At 36.7% G+C, this 20,915-nt stretch overlaps 1 protein-coding gene across 1 annotated transcript in view; it reads right to left on the minus strand.

Moving 5' to 3' along the window:
* Positions 1 to 1,890: 1,890 nt before the first annotated feature.
* CCDC91 (coiled-coil domain containing 91) overlaps positions 1,891 to 20,915 on the minus strand; it is a 158,787-nt gene continuing 139,762 nt past the window's right edge. Inside the window, exon 13 of the mRNA XM_074155405.1 lies at positions 1,891 to 5,007. Within this exon, the coding sequence (XP_074011506.1) occupies positions 4,855 to 5,007 (153 nt within the window). The 3' untranslated portion in view covers positions 1,891 to 4,854. The remainder of the gene's footprint in view (positions 5,008 to 20,915) is intronic.

Raw genomic sequence — 20,915 nt, forward strand, 5'->3', positions numbered from 1 at the left:
ACTGCATGGGAAATATGTGAATCTTCACCTTTCTTTTTTCTTGACTCGTTTTGCTGTTTACATCCGAGAAGTTTGTAGGTTCAGATGAGTACATTCTAGAGGATTCAGAACCTCCCATCTGCACTTCTCATTTGAATCTGTCATCCCTCTCCATTCCATGAAATCACATCTTTTCTTTCTCTTAATATACCACAAAGTTTACATTATAAAAGAATACCTCTTTGTCTCTTCTTCCTCACCAAATCCCTCTCAATTCACAAACTACAATGCTATTATTTTTGTTTTTCTGTATCTAGAGAATTTCTGTTCTCTTGCCCTCACTACCAAAAGAGTATGGAGAAAATAAATTCCACCTAACTTACAACTCCTCCTTTTGCTTCACTATCATGTTCATAAACATTTATGAATAACACTGTTTCTTTTGCCCTAGGGCAAGGAACACGTGAAAAACATGCAAAAAACCCTTAAAAACACAAAAGTTGGAAAATTGCATATGGACAGTTTTCTGAAATAATCGTGCTTTCCAGCATCAACATTATTGTTTCAAACAGACCAAATGCAGTTCTGTTGTATTCAGGCAGCCATTGAAATCCTTGGCTGCTGACGTTCCAGGACAGATTTTGACTCATTCTAACAATAATCCATAACAAAAGCAAGATGCTCTCATTTGTACGACTCTTTGACCCTGACAAACTACATCCAGCTTTTTATCTAACTACTATCCGGCTGCAAACTTCATCAGGCAGTTGAATTTGCAGGAGATGGAGCATTTCATAATGACCCCATTTTCTTTGTCAAGTAAAACCAGTAGTCAAAGGGATATATAACAAAGAGTAGCAGCTCACATTTACCATCACGTTTCCACTGCTGTCAAGCCTGATTTGAAAATGGACTGATTTGTGATAGTGATTTTGTTGATGTAACCAAATGAGTTTCTTCTAGGCATTTCAGGAGGGAATACTACAGAGTCACTATTAGTTCTGACATACCAAAGGAGAAGCAACTTATTTCAATGAGAATATGAAAACACATTCTTTCTAGCAGTAGGATAGCAATAATGAGACATACGTACCCCCTCACCAAGGTCTCAGCCAACATCTTAACCCCCTTCCCCACTATACCATGAACAGAACCAATGCTGACATTTTCTTCAAAGGACTGATCATGAAACCTGCTCTTGAAATAACTTCTTGGTACATTTCCAGAACTATACAAAGACAAAGCTGTTGGCATTATATTCATCATAGTCACAACTGCAAAAAATGTGAGGAAGGATGAAATTTTGAGCTGAAAATAACCAACAGCAGAATTCCTGATGACTTCCTGGGAGCCAGAAATTCACAATCACTCTCTAAATATGTAATCTATGGTCACAATAAAGGAGTGGGGTGTTTAAGTAATAGAATTCTCAAAATTATTGCCACAAAAATAGAGACTGGCCATGTATCATCATGACCAGCTATCCTTCAGAAAAATTGCATAGTGAAAGCAATGTGAAGTCTCAGCTATGCCCTAATTTGGTAGTACTACAAAAACCGAAACATCCTTCAGAGTTCAAAAAACCTAGAATAGTCTGAGTGTTTATTCAATAACACTTTCTTTGTGTATCACGTTATCCACGCTGGACAATGGAAAGCATCTAAAAAATGCTGGTTTTGTAAGTCTGAAATGTGAGGAATTACAGGCAATATAAACAAATGTGAATCTCTGACGCATATTAAAATTGTTATAATTACACCGCATGTAAGACGCGGATGAAATACTGACCACATCTGTCACAGGAAATTATTGTTATTATCACAGGATAATAATGTGATTATTATCAAAGAATGTCCTGTCACTTAAAGGCGACACAACAAGTTTAAATATACACACCACAATAAACAAGATCAATAAAAAAAAAATTAATCATCTTTATTTTGTCTTGCTAAATACTGTGCTGTCACCAGCACCTACAGTTGATTCTCCCCCCCTTTCTGGACATTACTATAGGTCTTTATAATGCAGTGCCAGCAATGCTTCCCACAGAAATATAAACACCATAACCTACCATGGGGCACGTGGCAAATGTGTATCTGTGGCAAATGGCGTAAAGCAAGACTTCACCTTTTGCTCCACATATGAGGCAGCTTCATGAGGACGTTTTTAGCCACTACATCACCATGGCAAGTGAACTGCTTAGGTAATGTCTACAAGGAGAAGTCTACACACCTCAGCGCTTTCCTTTAGCTGAGGAAGCATACGCTTTCAAAGGCAAATACGAAACTTGAGCCAAACGGAGTGCAGCTCAGATGGTTTCACCATCATGTTCAACTGTTCAAATGTGACCCTAATTCAGCAACAGTATTATTAATTTTACGTAGGCTTAAAAATTAATAAAGAAATCTGTGCTTAAGCTATACTAACAGGTAAGTCATCAATTCTTGAAGCCTTAGAAGAACAATATTCTTGGACAGATTGCAGAAAAGAAAAAACATTTGTTTCAGCAGTTCCTGCAAACACATTGAATTGAACTGAAGGCCCAAATTATACCCACGTAAAAAATGTTTTTCAGGCCAATGTTTGTTTGGCACATTTATAACCCATTGCCAAAAAAGGGATGTCACATATGTTATCTAAGGCTCTGGCTTTGATGGGGAACAGTTTGAGGTCTTTAGTAAAAAGGAATGCTATTCCATGTACAGGCCTAGAAGTAAGAAACAATAATGTTGAAGCTCATCTAGGAATCTGGTCATACCACATTTCCACAATTAAACATAGATTGTGAGACAGAAGTAGATAATTTCATTTCGCACTGTCTCTATTTTCCAAAAAAACCTACCTGGATACCTGCCCTGATTTCAGCTGGGAGATAGTTAATTTTCTTTCTAGTGGTCGTTGTGTTTCAGATTTGGTATGAAAGGAACGTCAACATATTGTTTCAGTTGTTGCCAGGCGACATTTATAGTTTTCAAGGACTTTTTTCAGCTTCCCATAGAAGCTGAGAAGAAGCACAGGCAGAACGGAGGAATGGCCAGTGGGATATCGCATACCACGGATGTCATACTCAGGATATAAATGGGTTTAGCTGGGGGCTGGGTACTTGTGATCACTGTTTGGGATGGTGCCAAATCACCGGGTGGTCAGAGTAACTTGTTTCATTATTATTATTGTTATTTTCCTTTTCTGATATCGTTCTATTAAACTATCTTTATCTCAATCCACGAGGTTTTTTTTCCTTTCCTCTACTTTTCTCCCTCTTCTCCCTACCCTTCCTAGGGGAGAAAGGGGGGATGAACGAGCGGCCCCGTGGCCCTAGCTGCGGGCTGGGTTAAACCATGACAACATCTATGTCATCTTTGGTTAAATTGACAAAGACAAGAATTTCACTGGCTTAGGAACGATAAGTAGGTGACTCATTAACACTATTTTTTTGTCTGCCATAAGAAATGGGAACTGATCAGTCAATCAAGAAATATCAAAATGAACACTGGATTTTCATCCGTTTGTAGGGTGAGGTCATCATCTAGAAAAATCAGCATTATTTACTTCTTCAGTGAAATTTTGCATACAGAAGACAAAACCCTTGGTTTTGATTCCAAAAATGAAGCACAGAAAAAGTTTTAAATGAAACGCTAAGCTGTCTGCAATCCATATTTCATTCTGCCAAATACATATTCAACCATTTGCTGTTTCCTTATGGCTATAAAAAAGCAATTTATGGAAAGTGAGGGCTGATGCTAAAAAACAGCCAAACAAAAAAAAACCACACAAGCACCACTGAATAACAAGAACCATACTAAAAAATGCCCATAAGTCCCCCACTGAATCACAAGGTCACCAGAAGAGATATCATTCTCCGTTTATTTACATTTCTAAGCATGAACATTTATTTTTCCTTATTTCATTCAGAACTCTTTTATAACTAAGGCCCCAAATCTACAATCAAGAGAGTGTAGGCACAGAAATTCCACTCCATGCCGCCGTTAGCAAGACTAGAAAGACCTATGACTTGATCCAAAGTTCAATAATATCAGTGGGGAGTTTTTCCGCTTCCTTCAATGGGTTTAGAAAGGGCATCTGAGGTCAGCAAGCTGCACTCCTTATTCCGTCAGAAATTCCACTGAGGCAGTGCAGTATCAGTCTCCACATAATTACATACATCTTCTTCCTGGAACTGAGGTCAGTCACATTAATCGCATTTTCATGAGAAAATGACTTTTGGAATCAAGCTAGCTTTTAAAACAGAAATAAAATACATACTATACATTGGTTATGGCAATGTTTTGCACTACTCTAAAAAGATGCACTGTTTAGTTTTTAAACTTTTCTATTACCAGAGCTGGAGTTGCTTATAAAAATGCACGTCAACTCTCATATATCAGTTCTGATTCTTCTGCTATACATCAAATGTAGTAAGAAATAAGAAGGTCCTCAGGCTCAGCTGAGGCAATGAACTTGGGCATATGCTTTGGAAATAGAGATGGATTTGCATCTATAGTCAACTAAATGTTTTTCTCCATTTTTAAAAGATCAAAAATATTGATAAATTAAATCAACACGTGATGCCTCATCTGAAACAGACATAATAGGGAAATATTTTCATCACAGCTGCAGTCACCTAGAACTTCAATCACGGGCTACTAAATATAATGAAAGAAAAATCATAAATAAAAAAAAAAAAAAATCAGGGTTTTTTTTTCCTTCCCATATTTGCAATCTGATACTAGTAGTAAAATAAATAAATAAATAGAAGAACATCATCCACAAATACTTCTGCCAAGCATAGGATCTGATCAATCTTGAACCAATGGTACAATCCCAATATTAGAATATATTCATCATTTGTCAGATTGAACTTTGCAGCTTTACAAATCACACTGTATCAGGAGTATTGAGAATGCCAGTCTCTCGCTTTTCCTCCGTAGATGTTGGCTCCTCCTTTAATAAAACATTTAACTGTTTCTGTGCACATGAGAGGAAAAGTTCCAAACTATATAGATTTCTCTGACGGACGACTTGATCAAGCTGTTGAAATAAAAAAAAAAAAAAGACAAAAAAAATTTAAGAAAACCTGGAAATAAATGACAGGGATTGTCAACAAAAAATCAACCGTATTCAACAAAAAAATTCAACAACCAAATGTGACAACAACAAGAAAATCTAAGTAACTTCCATGCGCGCGATTTAGTAACAACTTTTTAATGAAGTATTTGAGTTTCTTCAAAATAAAATGTACATAAGACTAAAAGTAACTTTCCAACAGCTGTGAAATTCTACACAAGAAATTTGAAAAAGCTGAAGTCTAGCTGCCAGACTAGATAAATCCCCACAGCATCTTTTAAAACTGCAGCTGTTGCTTTTATAAAAAATACTGCTTCTGCTTTAAAATGAATACCACATACAACTGGATATCAAAAAATTCAAATCTACTGTTAATTTACATGGCAGCATGTTTAAATAGTTCCCAGAGGAAAAGTGGTAATATTTTCTGCCTACTTTGTTTATTCCAACGTTTTATTGGAGTCCCCTACTGTCAAACAGTGTGATCTATATATTTACTTGCAGTAAAGACAATGGCCCTTTCTTCCCCACCAAAAAAAGATAAGAACACAATAACAAGACTTGGTAGGTTATGTTGTATAAATGACATAAAAATATGGTTTACTAAAAGGTATTTGAATTTCTTAATATCATAACACTAATAAATAAAATGCAATGCAGAATTCCTTCCATTTGAATTTTAAAATTCAAATGTCAAATAAATAATGTCACGACTGAGAGATGTTTTCAACTGGACTATGCTTCAAACAGCCACAAATTCAACTAAATACATACATAACAATGACACAGTGAGGTGGAAAGGTAGCGGTACAAGGCCAATAAGACATAAAAGTTATGCCACTCAAGAGAAAGGAAGCAATGGAATGTGGAAGAAGTCCAGCTCTGCACTTCTGTCAAACTGCTGTGCCTGGGTCCACATAGGTGTGGACCTGCTGGAGTCAAGTTCTGAAAAGAAAGATCTGGGGGTCCTGGTAGACAGCAAAATGACAATGAGCAAGCAGTGTGCTCTTGTGGCCAGGAAGGCCAACGGAATCCTGGGCTGCATAGGGAAGAGTGTGGCCAGTAGGTCGAGGGAAGTCATTCTCCCCCTCTACTCTGCACTGGTGAGGCCACAACTGGAATACTGCATCCAGTTCTGGGCTCCCCAATTCAAGAGGGATAGGGAACTACTGGAAAGAGTCCAGCGAAGGGCAACGAGGATGATTCAAGGATTGGAGCATCTCCCTTACGAAGAAAGGCTGAGAGAGCTGGGACTCTTTAGCCTGGAGAAGAGAAGGCTGAGGGGAGACCTTATCAATGCTTATAAGTATCTGAAGGGTGGGCTGCAGCAGGAGGGAGCCAGACTCTTTTCAGTGGTTGCCAGTGAGAGGACGAGGGGCAACGGGCACAAGTTGGAACACAGGAGGTTCCACTCAAATATGAGAAAAAACTTCTTCACCGTGAGGGTGCCAGAGCCCTGGAACAGGCTGCCCAGGGAGGGTGTGGAGTCCCCTTCTCTGGAGATTTTCCAGACCCGCCTGGATGCAGTCCTGAGTAACATGCTCTGACATGCTCTGGGCAATCCTGCTTCGGCAGGGGAGTTGGACTAGATGATCTTTATGGTCCCTTCCAACTCTAAAAATTCAGTGAAATTCAATGAAATAAGCAATGTCTCAAACTCTGTAACACCAGCAAAATGCTAATGTGAGGCCGCATGGCCCTGGCAGACTACAGCAACTAGTCTAGCAGACTGTTGGCAATCATCTGCAAATGGCGGTATTTTTTCAAAAAATATATTGTACTTCGCATGTCTAGCACTCACAGCTTTAATTACAGCTTGCGACAAAACCCCTGATCCTACGGTATCTCTTTGCACATACATGCTCTGTTAGTTGCTCTAGAAATCACTTGAATGGTCATTCTGTTTTATAACAGATAAACTTTTAAATACAGAATCCAAGGCAAAGTCAGAGATATGTTCCCACTTGACTTTGAAAACGCGCTCAGGGTATAGCTGCAGTGCTGTGATTGAGTACACAAAGGCAAACATTTTCATGACCCTGTGCTTTGCTGCTCTTTAAGTTCCTCTAACATGCAAAACCAGGCTCTGGTAGACCGAATATTTTAGCATTGTGTTTCAACAGAGATGAATGTGTAAAATGTAGTCACAAGGAGAACACACGTATTTTCTAGAAGCCACACAATCATAAAACACTCTTTCAGTAATATGTCTGCCTGCACTTCTTTTTGTCCTGCAAATTCCCACCTGTTGTGCGAATTCTTGAATCTCTTCGCAAAGGCAGAAATTACTGCTCCATACGTTGCCTGATGTGAACCTAGCCCACTGATTTACAACAGATTTTAAAGCTAATCTAGTTCAAATAAATTTCTGAGAAGTCTGCTCTTGATATATTTAAGTACCAGCTGCTACTGACAAGAAAATGAAAGATTTAGAAACACCAAACCAAGCTCTGAAGAAGCTGTATCTAGAAAAGAGAGTCTGGAAGAAATGAACACCATAATCACACTATCGGGATGGTGCATTTCTTCTGGTTTGAAAGATATCTTACCTCCTTCCTCGTCTCTGGTCCAAATATAAAGAACATTTTGCACGGGGAAGCTCGCAGATGTTTTTGTGCTTGTGACCTGTATTTCTCTGGGGAACGGGCAAATATAGTGCAATTCACATAAAATCATCTGTTACGTCTTAAGAAAGAACATGAGAAACCTCTTTCTCTAAACGTATTATGTCATCAAATTCTGCTGCTTCTGGTAGACGTATCAGTTGGAGGATCCTAGCATGAACGTGATTTTCAATGGTTTCCTTTTATTGGGTATTATACCATCTATACTCCTAGATAGTTCTTTCTTTATTGAGCTTTACCCAAGAGCTTAGGCTAAACTCTCCGTTTTCGTTTCTTGCAGACTCTACTTTAAAGAGATGCAAGTAGCTTACCAGATGTGTGTTCTGATATGCTGCCGTTAACTTCCGTTAGTTAAGCAGCGATCTCAAACCGTATACTGTTAAATTTATTTCACCAAGTACTAACGTAAACGTTTAACGCGTGCAGTGGTTGGCTGCCATACGAACAAACCAGAATGCCTTTAGGCTCGAGAAAGATTTTATAAGTCTCAAACGAATTAAGTACACATTTGGGGAGTCTCTGTTGAACTCAAGTGGTTAGTTGGTAGTCTCCCTTTGTCCATAAGAAAAGTTTACTGCTTGTACAAGGTTTATGTGGATTCAATAACATAAAAGTTCAGAATTCAGTTGCCCCTTGTCTCCTCAGTTTATGTATAAGCTTTACCTTGAGCAGTACGTTTTAAAATTCTTCCATGCTACAGTAAATGACAAAACACTCTGAAAATACTCGGGATCTTCACATAACACAACATAAGAAGCAGTGAAATTACATTCAAATGTACCATTTTCAAAGCCAGTGTATTGGGAAGCAGAACATTCCCATTAATGGAGGAATTGACTAGGAAACAGAAACAAATCCAGTGAAGCTTCGTTATATAATATATTGTTTAATGAAGTGTTAGCAACGGACACATTTTTTTGAACGGTGCTTCAACATTGCTATGCTTCTGCTTGCATAATATACCATGAGATATGAAAATATATAAGTAAGGCATTTTAAAATTTGGTTTTCTAAACAGTCTTCCCTCTATATTTTTAGATCCTGTTCACTTCATGGAATGATGTCATTATTTAAACAAACATAAATGGACATCTGGCAAATTCAAACTGAATGTGACTCATATGCAAATGTAATCAGTATGAACAACATATTAGGGATGGAGCATTTGCAGAACCAACCCAACCCAACCGTTCTAGTTCTACAGATTCTGAAAAATACACTGTGTTGGTCCAGATCTACCACACGGGAGGGCAATTTTCTACATCACACCATCCCTGGTGCTATAACTAACCAACGTTTCTCTTCCACCATACAAAATCTATCCAGTTCCCAATTCTGTACAGTGTGCCCCATTGGCACAGATTTAATTAGCTCAAAGTTTAAATCTTCCTGAGCTTCATTATTTTTAGTTAGTCAACGGTATCTTTTTAACTCTGGACAGTTGTTTGTTTTTTTTTTTTTTTAAGAGCCAGAGGTTGCTTCTCTATGTTCTTATATATAACCTACTGAGGAACTGGCTATCTAAGATTTGCAAAAGCAGTTCCTGAACTCCGTAGGGTCTATACCACTCCTGAAATTCCTACAATCACTGAGAGACATTCATTTTCCAAAAATGAGCTGATTCTTGCAGGACATTCTAACACATTCACTGCTGCTTTTTCCCTTCTGTTTAATCCTTCAGTCCACTTTTGAGGTCTAAGTGTGATTCCACCATCCTTCTGGCCAAAGATGACAGCATAAGACTCCCTGTGGGGTCCCAACTCAGTCATATCCGTAGACCACCCAGAATGATGTGCCTTTCAGCCATGGGAGGCATGCCCTGAAGGGAGGCATAGGCCTCAGCAGAACTCCCGTCACTGGATGCAAGAATTTGACTTGGGAAATAAAAAGGCGGCTCACATGTAACTGTGCAGAATACTGCCACCAGGTGACTACTTTCATCCCAGGTTGCTATATTTTACTTTAAGTTGATCCACCCTCCCCTGCATCATTTCATAAACCCGTAGCTCAAACCACAGTTAATAATTATTCTTAGTTGTACGCTTTCTTAGCTTTTATCATACGACTCAAATTTTCTGCAAAATGAAATGAAAGTCTACATGGCCGATGCCTAAAGCAGAAAATAACTGACAACACACATTCTCCATATTTTCCCCTTGTAATACCTACCTGCAAATAGATAACTTTTCATGGCATATGTGCTTAGCTTCCTCTATTGACTATTCTCCAACCCATTAAACATTTAAAATTGCTAGAAGAGAAACCCAGTAAGAACTCTATAAATAAATACTACATGTCAGAATTATATTATCCATTACTAGTAACTAATAAAATATCTTATGGAAAATAAAATTTTAGGTTTAGCACTGAAGATTTCAGGATGAAATTCTGATCTCCCCACAGTAAAGATATGCTTTGTTATTACTCTCATTATGGCCTGAAGTTCACCCAGAAAAGGGAAGAAAGCAAAATTAATATTAAATATGATTCTTCAGTTTTCCCTTTTGTATAAACGTGAAGATGTTTAAAAGTTTATTTTTCAAAATTTCAATACCAAATATATTTGTAGCTGTACAAAATGGTAGCTACATTTATACCAATATGTATTGAACAATTTAACTGTACTTCAAATGATGATTAATGTATTCAAAAGCAGTTCAGCTCACTATTCTAGGTCTGTAATACCAACATGAGTAAAAGTTGCAATCTTCTTTTTATCATGAGATTCAACAAATGCAATGACCAGAGATTGAAAAAGAGCAAAGAAGTTGAGTAAAACGTTTTTAATTTTAATTTTACTTTAATTACTGTTATTTTTCGTAGTTGTTCACACATATGTACACTCTCAAATAAATAAAAAAATAATCATGCCATTATTATTTAATGAAGCTGAGTAATTTCCCTTAAAGACCATAAAATCAGAAATCAGCTTTTGAGTCCTGCTGATTTCTTACGAAACTCATGCAAAGAAGTACACCAAGAAAAATATCTAGCACAGTGATATATATGTTTATATTTGTTCGTAAAGGATTGGGGTTGGGGGGAAGACTTCAAAGTCCTGAAAAGCATCCTTGTCACTCAGTTGAAGAAAATTATGTTCATGCAAAGACTGGAAATTTCAAATGCAAAATGAATGTTTGGGGGAATTGAAAACCCAGAGATTGCGTTGTATTGTAAGAGAACACGTTCTGAAGATTGAGTTTGGCAGGCCTAGATTAGTGACGCTGATATAAAGGGTTTCCATTCATTTAGTGCTTGTAACTAGGTGCTTGTTAGCTGCTGAATAGGATTCATTACCAAGGTAATTCTTTGAAGTTGAATATTGATTAGCCACAAGTAATTATTTACAGACATCATCATTGCATCATGATATTTTTTTCAAAGGACTAGTAGTATGACCAATCCTACGTATTTCCTACCCCCTTTCTAAGTAATGTTCAGTAGAAAGGGGACGTTTTAACATTGTAGGTAAAAGCAATTAAGATTTTCTTGTAATATTTGTCAAAGTTTATCTTCTTTTATTTAGACTTCATTTCCTTGAGTATTTTCATTATTGCTAAACTTACCAAGATTTTTTCTGTTCTCTCTTTGCAAACACACTATAACTAATTCCTATTTCTTATTTTTCTATATGGTTTTGTATTATATAAACTTTCTAACTAAAAGCCTTTTTTCTAAATGACCCAGTAAGTATAAATTAAAGAATGAAGACAAACCTACTTCAGATTATTATTTTTTGATAATTTCATTAAATGTCCTCATCTTTGCAGAAAACAAATAAAAGCCTAAATTAACAATAGTCAACTTACATTTTTCCATGTAAAGACTCTGAAATAATTTTCCATTTTATTCTATAGTTCTAACTTAGCATCGTTTGATCAATGCTTAGATGGATGTGTCCATGGGGAACAGAACACCAGTCAAAAGCGTTGATGATGACGCATTGCTTTCCTAAATATTTGTGTATTTAAGGATCAGGGGGAAAAAAAATTCAAGTCCCTTTCAAAACAGTGGAATCAGCAATACACTTTAGTTAAGTAGGAGGAAGAATTTATTATGACTCTTGATTTGTTCATGCATGTAAACGATTTACTAAAAAGTTCTGTCAGTGACACTCTCCTTTTCGCAGGAACTCGAAATGTACTATTCCACATAGCCAACAGGATGTTAAAAATATAATGGGCTACCGATGGAGCAGTTAATGAAGATGTAACAGAACCGCTTGCTTAGAGTCAACCATTGATGTTGCAAATGGATTCACGTTTGGGTATTTCTGTTTGGCCTAATTATATGTACATCTGTAATAATATGTAATATTTTCTTTAAAACATTTAAAGCATCAGTCTGCCTTACAAAATACAGTTACGGTCTCTCTGAACAATGGTTTGAACTTCAGTGCTAAGTGGATAGATGACTGCATTTTAAACCTGCAGCCACTTTCTAAACATTTTTAAAGGAAAATTATGGGTTTTCTTGTATGCTTAAAATCGTAGTTTTGCGGACTCCTCCTGCCCCCATTCATGGTGTGCAATAATCCATTGAAATGGACTATTGCAACTTCGCGTTAGGATTCTTTGCGTACACTGTACTGGATATTGGCTAACAAACTCAGCATTCAGCAGAACATTGCAGTGCAAATAAATGTTTTTATAAACATAATGTCTTCTCATATTTTGATCGGTAGATGGCCCTCTTTGAGGAAAAGTCAAAGATGAGGGGTTTGTTTGCTACAATTTTTATGATGTATAGTGCTTGGGTTTTTTTGTTCCTCCCCACCCCCAACTAACCCACACCAGTGAACAAGCCTGACATGATTCTGAAAAATTCTGTATTTGCAGACATTCAGCTACACGATTATATTTTCTAGTAAAACTATAGTTTTAGAAAGCTTTCCCAGTGCACTAACATGAACTTCTCCCCACAGATTCAACAGAAGGCTTTAAAAAATTCCCTAGCACATTAAATAGGCCATATAAAAAAATTATTACCTTGAGGAACCTGCAAATCTGAGAGTTGGATGAGGAAACAATGAACTACTTCCTCTCATTTCTATAATGGATGAGAAGGAAAACAGATCCATATGGTGCATATGTGTAGCAGAGCTTATTTTAGAGTTAATCCCAGAACAGGACATTTTTGTCTGTCCACCTGTGAATTTCTACTATTGATAACACTTACTAAGTATATAAAAACAAGCTTCTTCGTGGCTGTAATTTATACAGTATCTGCTACACATTAGAAAGCCATCAGTGTTCAAGACTGAACCTCTAGGAAAGAGTGATGTTTAATAAATTATATTGTCATGTGAAAATGTTTCTTTCTCCTTAAATAAATAATGCTGCAACTTCTAAACCTTAAGGATTTTATGCTCTGAACTTGATCAGTGAAACCATTAAAATAATACCATATGTTGGACACATCTTTAAAACAGATTTGCCTAGTCTGCTGAAGGTGGTGGGAAAACACCCTGTCAACCCTCTCAGAATCTCCACTGTCTCCCAGTTGGACACAGGAATGTAAGAAAACACTAACTTTCCTTCATATAAATAAGAGAAGGAAATTTGCTTTCAGTCAAGGAAACTCAATTGAGTGCATAAAGGAACTAAAAATGGTTGCAGTACCTGAACACACTGCTGTAGAAGGTGAAAAATGGGCATTATTTAAACCCACAAAAATAATAATGGAAATATTTAAGTGTAGAAACACATGAGCAACCTCTGGAGTCACCTATCTACTTAACAGATTAGGAACATAGGATTCCTCAACCAAGTTATTTATAGACTATTGTCACACACTAAATATATGGAGTTACCATATTTGCTACTATGATTCCTGATTGATCTAGCGATCAGATTCAACATACTTAAGACAAATGTACAGATATATATGCAAGCAGTACTTAAGCATCTTATACAATGAAATGCACTTGCCTAATCTTACAAATTGATGCCCTGAAGCTGCAAACTTTTGGATGCAGGCAAAACTTTGACCACAGTAGAACCTCTCCCGCTATTAAAGTCACCCATGTATTATGTGGACAGAAATCTCATTGATTTTTAAAGGTTTCCAAAACAGGAACTTTCGCAAAAACTTGTTGAACTAGTAGAAAACAAGTGTCTTCCTTGTGGCAGAATATAAGATGCATGGAAAAGACTGGCTAAATTTAAGAAGTCAGATTTTTTTAATACTGATCCCTTCCTTCTCGCTGCTGAGGAGTGATGTTCCACTCTGCATCTGTTGATATGCACAGCCTTCGACTGTTCTTTCCAAGATCATGCGCTTTTAAAATGCTGACATGAAAGCTACAGGGAATTGTGAAGTTGTTAAAATTCACTTCTATTTATGGGCATTAAAACAAAATGCAGTCTGCCATTTCTGTTTCCCCCTTATGAGGAAACCCCTACTAATACACCCCTAACTTTAGTGTCAATACTTCCTGCTTCTCTTTCTAAATAAAAAAAAAAAAACAAACCAAAACCAAACAACAACCCTATATCACCACCTTGTATCCTTCTCTTGTTTAATGACTGAAGAGTATTAAATAGACTACTTAAAAATTAGGAAAACAAAAATCACTTCCACTATTAAAATAAATAACAAAACAATTACATTCGGTATCTGTATATGAAATGAAAAATGAATTTGCATTTGAATTAATAAAAGAGTAGAGCTGGGAATTATTTTGCAGACTGCTTCTAATAGTTACAAACTACAGGCTGAGTAGCACTGGCTTAGACTGGGCTGGTTTCAAATAAACCCTGTTATGCCACACAGGACCAATTCATATTTTTGTCCGGGCAAGATATTTTCTACTGGTTGTGACAACAACAACAACAGCAATAACAAAAAAAGCAAGAAATCATTTGAGCTAGACACAAATTACAGAGATACTGATTATCCCCTACTTATTCAAAACAATTTTACGTTGTCCCTGTTGATACTCAACATCTTAACTCTCATTATACTTCTGTGAATGCTATTATGATTGTTTTACAAATGAAGCCACGCGAGTGAATCTATGCTGTATGTCCTCCTGAGCAAGATCTGATTCTACCCAGCATGGAACTCAGCACTGTCTGCAAAATCTCTGAATAATAAATGGTTAGCATTTGGTTCTGGTAAGTGTCTGTATAGCTTCTGATGTACATTAGATTACAGTCCCTGCAAGGTAGGCACAAAGCAGAAGACTAACCACAATGTTAACTAAGGACCATATTACTTAGATCACTTCCTCTGATATGGAAGAAGGAACTAGAGATGTACAACAGCAACTAAATAAAGGATTTGTAAGTGACTCAAGACTGCTTTCTATCTAGGCTTGTCAGATCCTTAGTCCTCACAGACAACAGAAGTCCTTAATAGCTTTTTTAAAAATCTTGAGCTGTACTAAGTACCCAAGACAGTCGTAGGCACCATCACATGCTGTTTTAATATGGCTACAAATGACCCGGCAGAGATTGCACAGGGCTTCCGTGGAGCTTCATAACTGCAAATTACCATCTCTTCAGGAAAGTCCATGAAGACTATCAGACTACGCTTCTGGAAAAGCCCTGACTACAGGGTCGGGTGCTAGATCTGGTACCAAAGATCTGCTTCGTTTTTCAGTATGCATACACGTTCCAAATTAATCCAGGGGAAGCATGTTTGGTAAAAAGCAACAGGAATCTTCCTACATATAAAAATCATTATTGTTATCAAACCTAGTAAAAAAAAAAAGTTATCTGATGGGCTCATGGTGAGTCACGCTCACAGAACTGCCTTGCAGTATTAAAATGGTATCTACAGAACTGGATTAATTAAGCCTAACTAAAAAGCAAACAGAAAATAAAGGTACTAATAAGAATAATATCTTTTTTTAATTACTGACAGAACGTATTTTACACCATCAGGGAATAAGTGTGTAAAATAGAAATAATCATTGCATCATAAGTGTTGGCAGTGGATGCAAACTGAAAAAACTACCCTAATAACATGCACGAGTGGGCAACCATAAGGTAAAACTTTCCACAGTTGTTTAACTGCTATTTCATTGCCACGAGTGCTCTCTAAACAAATATATCTAATGTGATTCTTCATTAATAGGAGATTCACCATGAGCACAACTTCCTTACCTCTAAGAAGAAATACAATGGGTGGTTAATAATACACACCACAGAGAATCACTGTTTTAGACTGGGAGGTGAAAACCAAATACAAATACAATACCAAGCTGAAACTACAGATAACATATGGAGTCAGACTGTAGTTATTCTACTCAGATATCAAGGAGACTGGAATTATGATTATCTAACGGTTCGCGTGAAACTGTGATACTATATGCCACTAGCTATCTCTAAAGCCAAGTGTCCCCTAACAACACACTGGAGTTTGGAACATACTGAAGTAGCATGAGAAATATCCTACCTCTTAGTTTTGAGGAACGCTTGGTTTAACAGTCACCTCTTCAGTGTTCATTTTAATGAAACTTTAATTGCATGCTGTGACAGGACGAATCAGTATATACTTGAAGGCATAGGCAAAGATGATATCACATGAAATACAGATATCTTTCTTAAACTACCATTGTAGATTAAAGACGATGCATTCACATGAAGAAATTCAACAAGGAAAATCAGTCTGCAGTGAATCTGTGATAAATTCAGCATTAAGTCAGTGGTAAGCATATACATGCATTTTCTTAGCTTTAATTAATCCAAGTTGATCATACTGAACTGATTAAACTCTACATCTAGCACAAAGCAATGTGGATTACACTAAATTAAAAAAAGAAAATTTATAACTGGTGCTGTGTTACCAAAATACCTAATTATACATACTCAAAAATTATGAATTAAGAAATGTCAGTGAAATACAAATCATTGGAATGCAGATTTGATTACAAGCATTTAAATAAATTTGAAAGAAAAAGTTAATAAATGGATAAAACTTTTAGTCTAATCGGAATGACAAAATCTTCACCAAGTCTTCATCCTCAAAGCATTAATTTATTCAGTCTAACAGGATATTAAGTGTCTAACCTCCAAAATTCAGCTGACCCGTCTACCTTTCTCACTAGGATGGTAAAATAAGGGTATTCATGTTCATTCATACACAAGGATCCATAGTTTTTTTCTTTTTTTTTTTTTTTTTAGCTTTTCTTAGTCAACCTAAAGCTCTCATAAAAATGCCTATGGACAATAGTCATGAGTCACATTAACAATGAGTAACTCCACACATCTAATTAAGAACTTTGATTTTTTTTCTCTACTTAATCTCAAAAGAAAGGATCTGGTTATAATTCTCAGATTTCCAGAAGCGCAGTATAAAACACTGTTCAATTGTAACACTGAAGAATGAATCAGGAATAACGCAGGAGAGCCTCACTTGCAGGGGACAGGAGGTGTGTAAGGATACATCACTTCCTCCTGTCACACACCTTTCCTAGCGGACAACAGAAAGAAATATGGAAGTCTCATCTGTTTCTTTATCAAATACTTGCAGGATGGAGGCACCCCGTATGACAAACATCGCATTGCCCTGGACCTCTGGCGTTGCTTAATCACCTGATGATGTGAAAACCACCACCGCTATCCACCGATGGATACGTCTGGGTGACATTAGTACAGTGTACACAGTAAATCTTTATTAATGTGAACAGACTATATCCACAGAGCAAGATGACTGACTGTGTGATTGCAGACGAAATCCAAAGCTGACATACCTCTTACAGTAATTATAATGATGCGCACTGGATTAAAGACACAATATATCTACATTACAAGAGTAGTTTTGAAATAGTAGTAACTAGTCATCATACTGTTGAACATTATAATTCATCCTGTTATTTTTTCCCCTTTTGGCTTTGATAGCACAATATTTTCTCAGCAATAACACTACTTGATTTCAGTTTCAACTGGAATCTCGCCTGACTAAAGAGTAGAAGCATAATCTCGGTCTTTGTAGATTTATACAGTGAGGCACAAAAGGATATATGAACCGGTTTTAACTTAAGTAAAGAATTTCAGGCTCTGGCAATTTTACTCTAAAGTAATTGCAAAAAACATACAATAGGTTATGTATGTAGTTTCAACTAAATTGCTTTCATCAGCATAAATGATTATGCAAGGAGTTTGAAAATTATAATTTTGGTTATTTAACAATTTCCTTTGGATTTTAATGAACCTAAATAAGTGGCTGAGAATTGTATTTTTTCCCCTTTCCGTTTTTAAAGACAGAGTACTATAATTTCCAGGAAATTAAAAATTCTGTTAAATGCATGATATTTCAGTATTGAGAAGTGACAGAAAAATGCCATAAGCCCCTCTGAAGAAAAATGTCGAGTAGGATCTATAGATTAAAATACTACATTCCTCCATCAGAAACTACCATTTCATTTTAATATTTAGAAAGAATAATTTCAAAGTTTATGGAAACTTAGAAGTTCAGGACAGAATGCCAAGCTGCCTTCTGTATCACATGCAGTACACTGCTTCAGTGTGCCTTATTCACAGAGGAAAAAACGGAGAGCCAGGTGCACCAACTCATCTTACACTACAACTTTACATAAATCCCATACTTAATCCTTTGGATTTATACCGCTCTTTGAGTTGGGTAAAGGAGCAGTGTGAAAATGCTCCTAAAGCCTCAATGTAAATGTTTCTTTAATCCTATTAAAGCCACAAAACAGGCCCAGCTGAAGGAGCAGGAAACTGAGCTAAGGAACTCTCAATGACCCCATCACTACTGTCTCTCTTGGCACTGACCTGTTGGTCACAAGTTCATCCTAGGCATGGCACAGATGTTCTGACATCAGGCTGATTCAGGACATCAATATGTGGACCCCTATAACACATATGTACATGCCAGATGGTGGTGTGTTTTGTAGTAACACGAAGCCTTGCACTGGTAATTCAAAGCTGAATTATTAAAATAGTTGATACAGAAATAGAAGATAGGATTAAATGTTTTTAAATGCGACTTTGTTGCATTACACAGAACTTTGTGTTCCCCAAACATGACACTGAATTCAGCCAAAAATGATACAGCTTTATTGCTTTTCTTTTAAAGTCAGAAGAAGGGGAAAAAGTTAAAAGTTAAAAGAAAAATACGCAAGGTGACACCACGCTTTAAAAACTGGGAAACTGGTCTGTTAAAATGTGTTGGTGGTAACATTTAGGGTTTGGACTCTCATTAATGTGGCCCCAGGGAAAATATAAACACTCTTTCTGAAATTAAACCTTGAGTTTGCCCACCGCAGTCTTGTTTTCAGCTTCGGCTGCTGGCACTTCAGCCTGCAATTGAGGCCTTGCATCAAATGCCAAGCCAAACATTCAGGAACAAGAATGGTAATGACACCCTATTTTGTTCTAAGTCATATTAAAATATAGCAAGTATTAAAAAAAAAAAATCACTCATTTGAGATTATTAACTTAAAAGAAACTGATTTTCATAACCTCTCCCACTTGCACTTGTCTTCAGATAATAAACTTTCAGAAGAAAGCTGCGCTTGACGCTTGAAATCAAGCACACTTGCAAAAAAATAATATATATCAAAATTCTGATCATAATTGGCTAACGCTGAAGGGCATAAGTTTTACCTACAGGAGTTAAAAAATAAATTATCTGGTTTTACTGCCTGATTTTGCAAGTGACAACACAAATGGATCAATGAATGAAACTCATCAATCTGTAATACAAGTTTTTCAAGAAGAATTTTTCCCATTCACACCGATAAGACATATTATTACCATAACCCTGCTACTGAAACATTTCATACTAGCATTTTTTTTAAGTTCTCTCTTTTGTTCCCATCTTCTTCTAATAAACATACTACATTCAAGGTGAGAGTTTGCTGCTCCAGCTATTAGTTTTTCCCTCTCTCTCTTCTGAGACTCTAGCAGTAGCTGTCTGTAATCTCACAGTGTAGATGGATTCAGAGTACCAGATAAAATGCAAGATACATCTTCTGTCCCAGGTAGGGAATTGGGATCTCTTCCCCAAGAAGGGAATGGCCAGCCCTGCCTATCCTACCCCCAACTTCTGTAATGTCACATGATACATAGGAACCATCCCCTATATGGGAAACTGCAGTCTGGATCTACATGGGATGTGTGGAACATATATATCCACCGCTCCAACACAATTCTCCCAGATGGAAATCGGGCTGCAAATTAATCTGACTCAAAGACTAGACTGTAACTGTGACTCAAAGCAGCGATTAAAGATAGCTCACCTGCCACTGGAGAAATGGTAAATTTGAAGAACGGGAAGTTACCAGTATCCCAAGGAGACAGAGAAAAGGAGGAAAGGGTGTGCCAGGACTTCTAACAGGACTCATTAGGAAGTGTTCCACTGCTAATGCACAGTGGTCACTTGAAGAATACGAGATTATGATATACTCCAGACTTCTACCCAGTATACTGTGTGAATTCCAAGTTTTTTTTTTTTTTTTTTTCTTTATTTCAAAAAGGAATCATTAAAATCAGCACGGCAATATGAATGGCAAAGTGTGACCAATTAGGTGCTGATCCGTGGCCTAGTCTACCTCACTGTGTAGAAACCCCCCACTTTTATTTGCAGACTTCTTCGATTTTGGTCTGAAAGCATTGGATAAGCAGATGCTGTGTGCTTGTCATGCCTTTCCTAAAATAACTGGAAAGAAGGCAGAGTGAGGATTCTTAATACTGTTCTAAGCTATAGCTGAAAGGGGTTGACAGCAAACGCCTTGTAACCACGCAAGCACATCAGTACTCAACATGAACCACACCAGGACTCTTCTTGGGACCATAAAGTCAACTATATATTTTAAAAATCTGCAGATTATATGTGTACAGTCTAGTTACTGAAGTTATTATAGTAGATTATGGTAACAGCTATTTTCTATTCAATCCAAGACAGTAGGTATTCCAGAAGCCTTTCAAACCACATTTCACATTCACATGCAGTACATTTCTGAAAAACAGGTAAAGGGTTTCTTTTACTTCCACTCATCATCATGTCAGTTAGTTGTATAAATATATAGAAAATAGAAATATATAGAAATATAATATTTCTATAATATATAGAAATAATATTTCCATATAGAAATAGAAATATATAGAAATAGTGAATAATTCTGCAAGTTTACTTAAGAGAGAAAAAAAAATGACTGGATGGGCACACTTGAGAATTTTAGACAATATAAATAAAGTAAAAAAATTAATTTACAGTCTAACCACGATCACCCCAAGAATCTCAGCTCTTATAGTTTAATTATTTTATAGTTTAATT

Source organism: Numenius arquata, chromosome 1 (assembly GCF_964106895.1).
Source record: "Numenius arquata chromosome 1, bNumArq3.hap1.1, whole genome shotgun sequence".
In the NCBI taxonomy this organism is placed as follows: Eukaryota; Metazoa; Chordata; class Aves; order Charadriiformes; family Scolopacidae; genus Numenius; species Numenius arquata.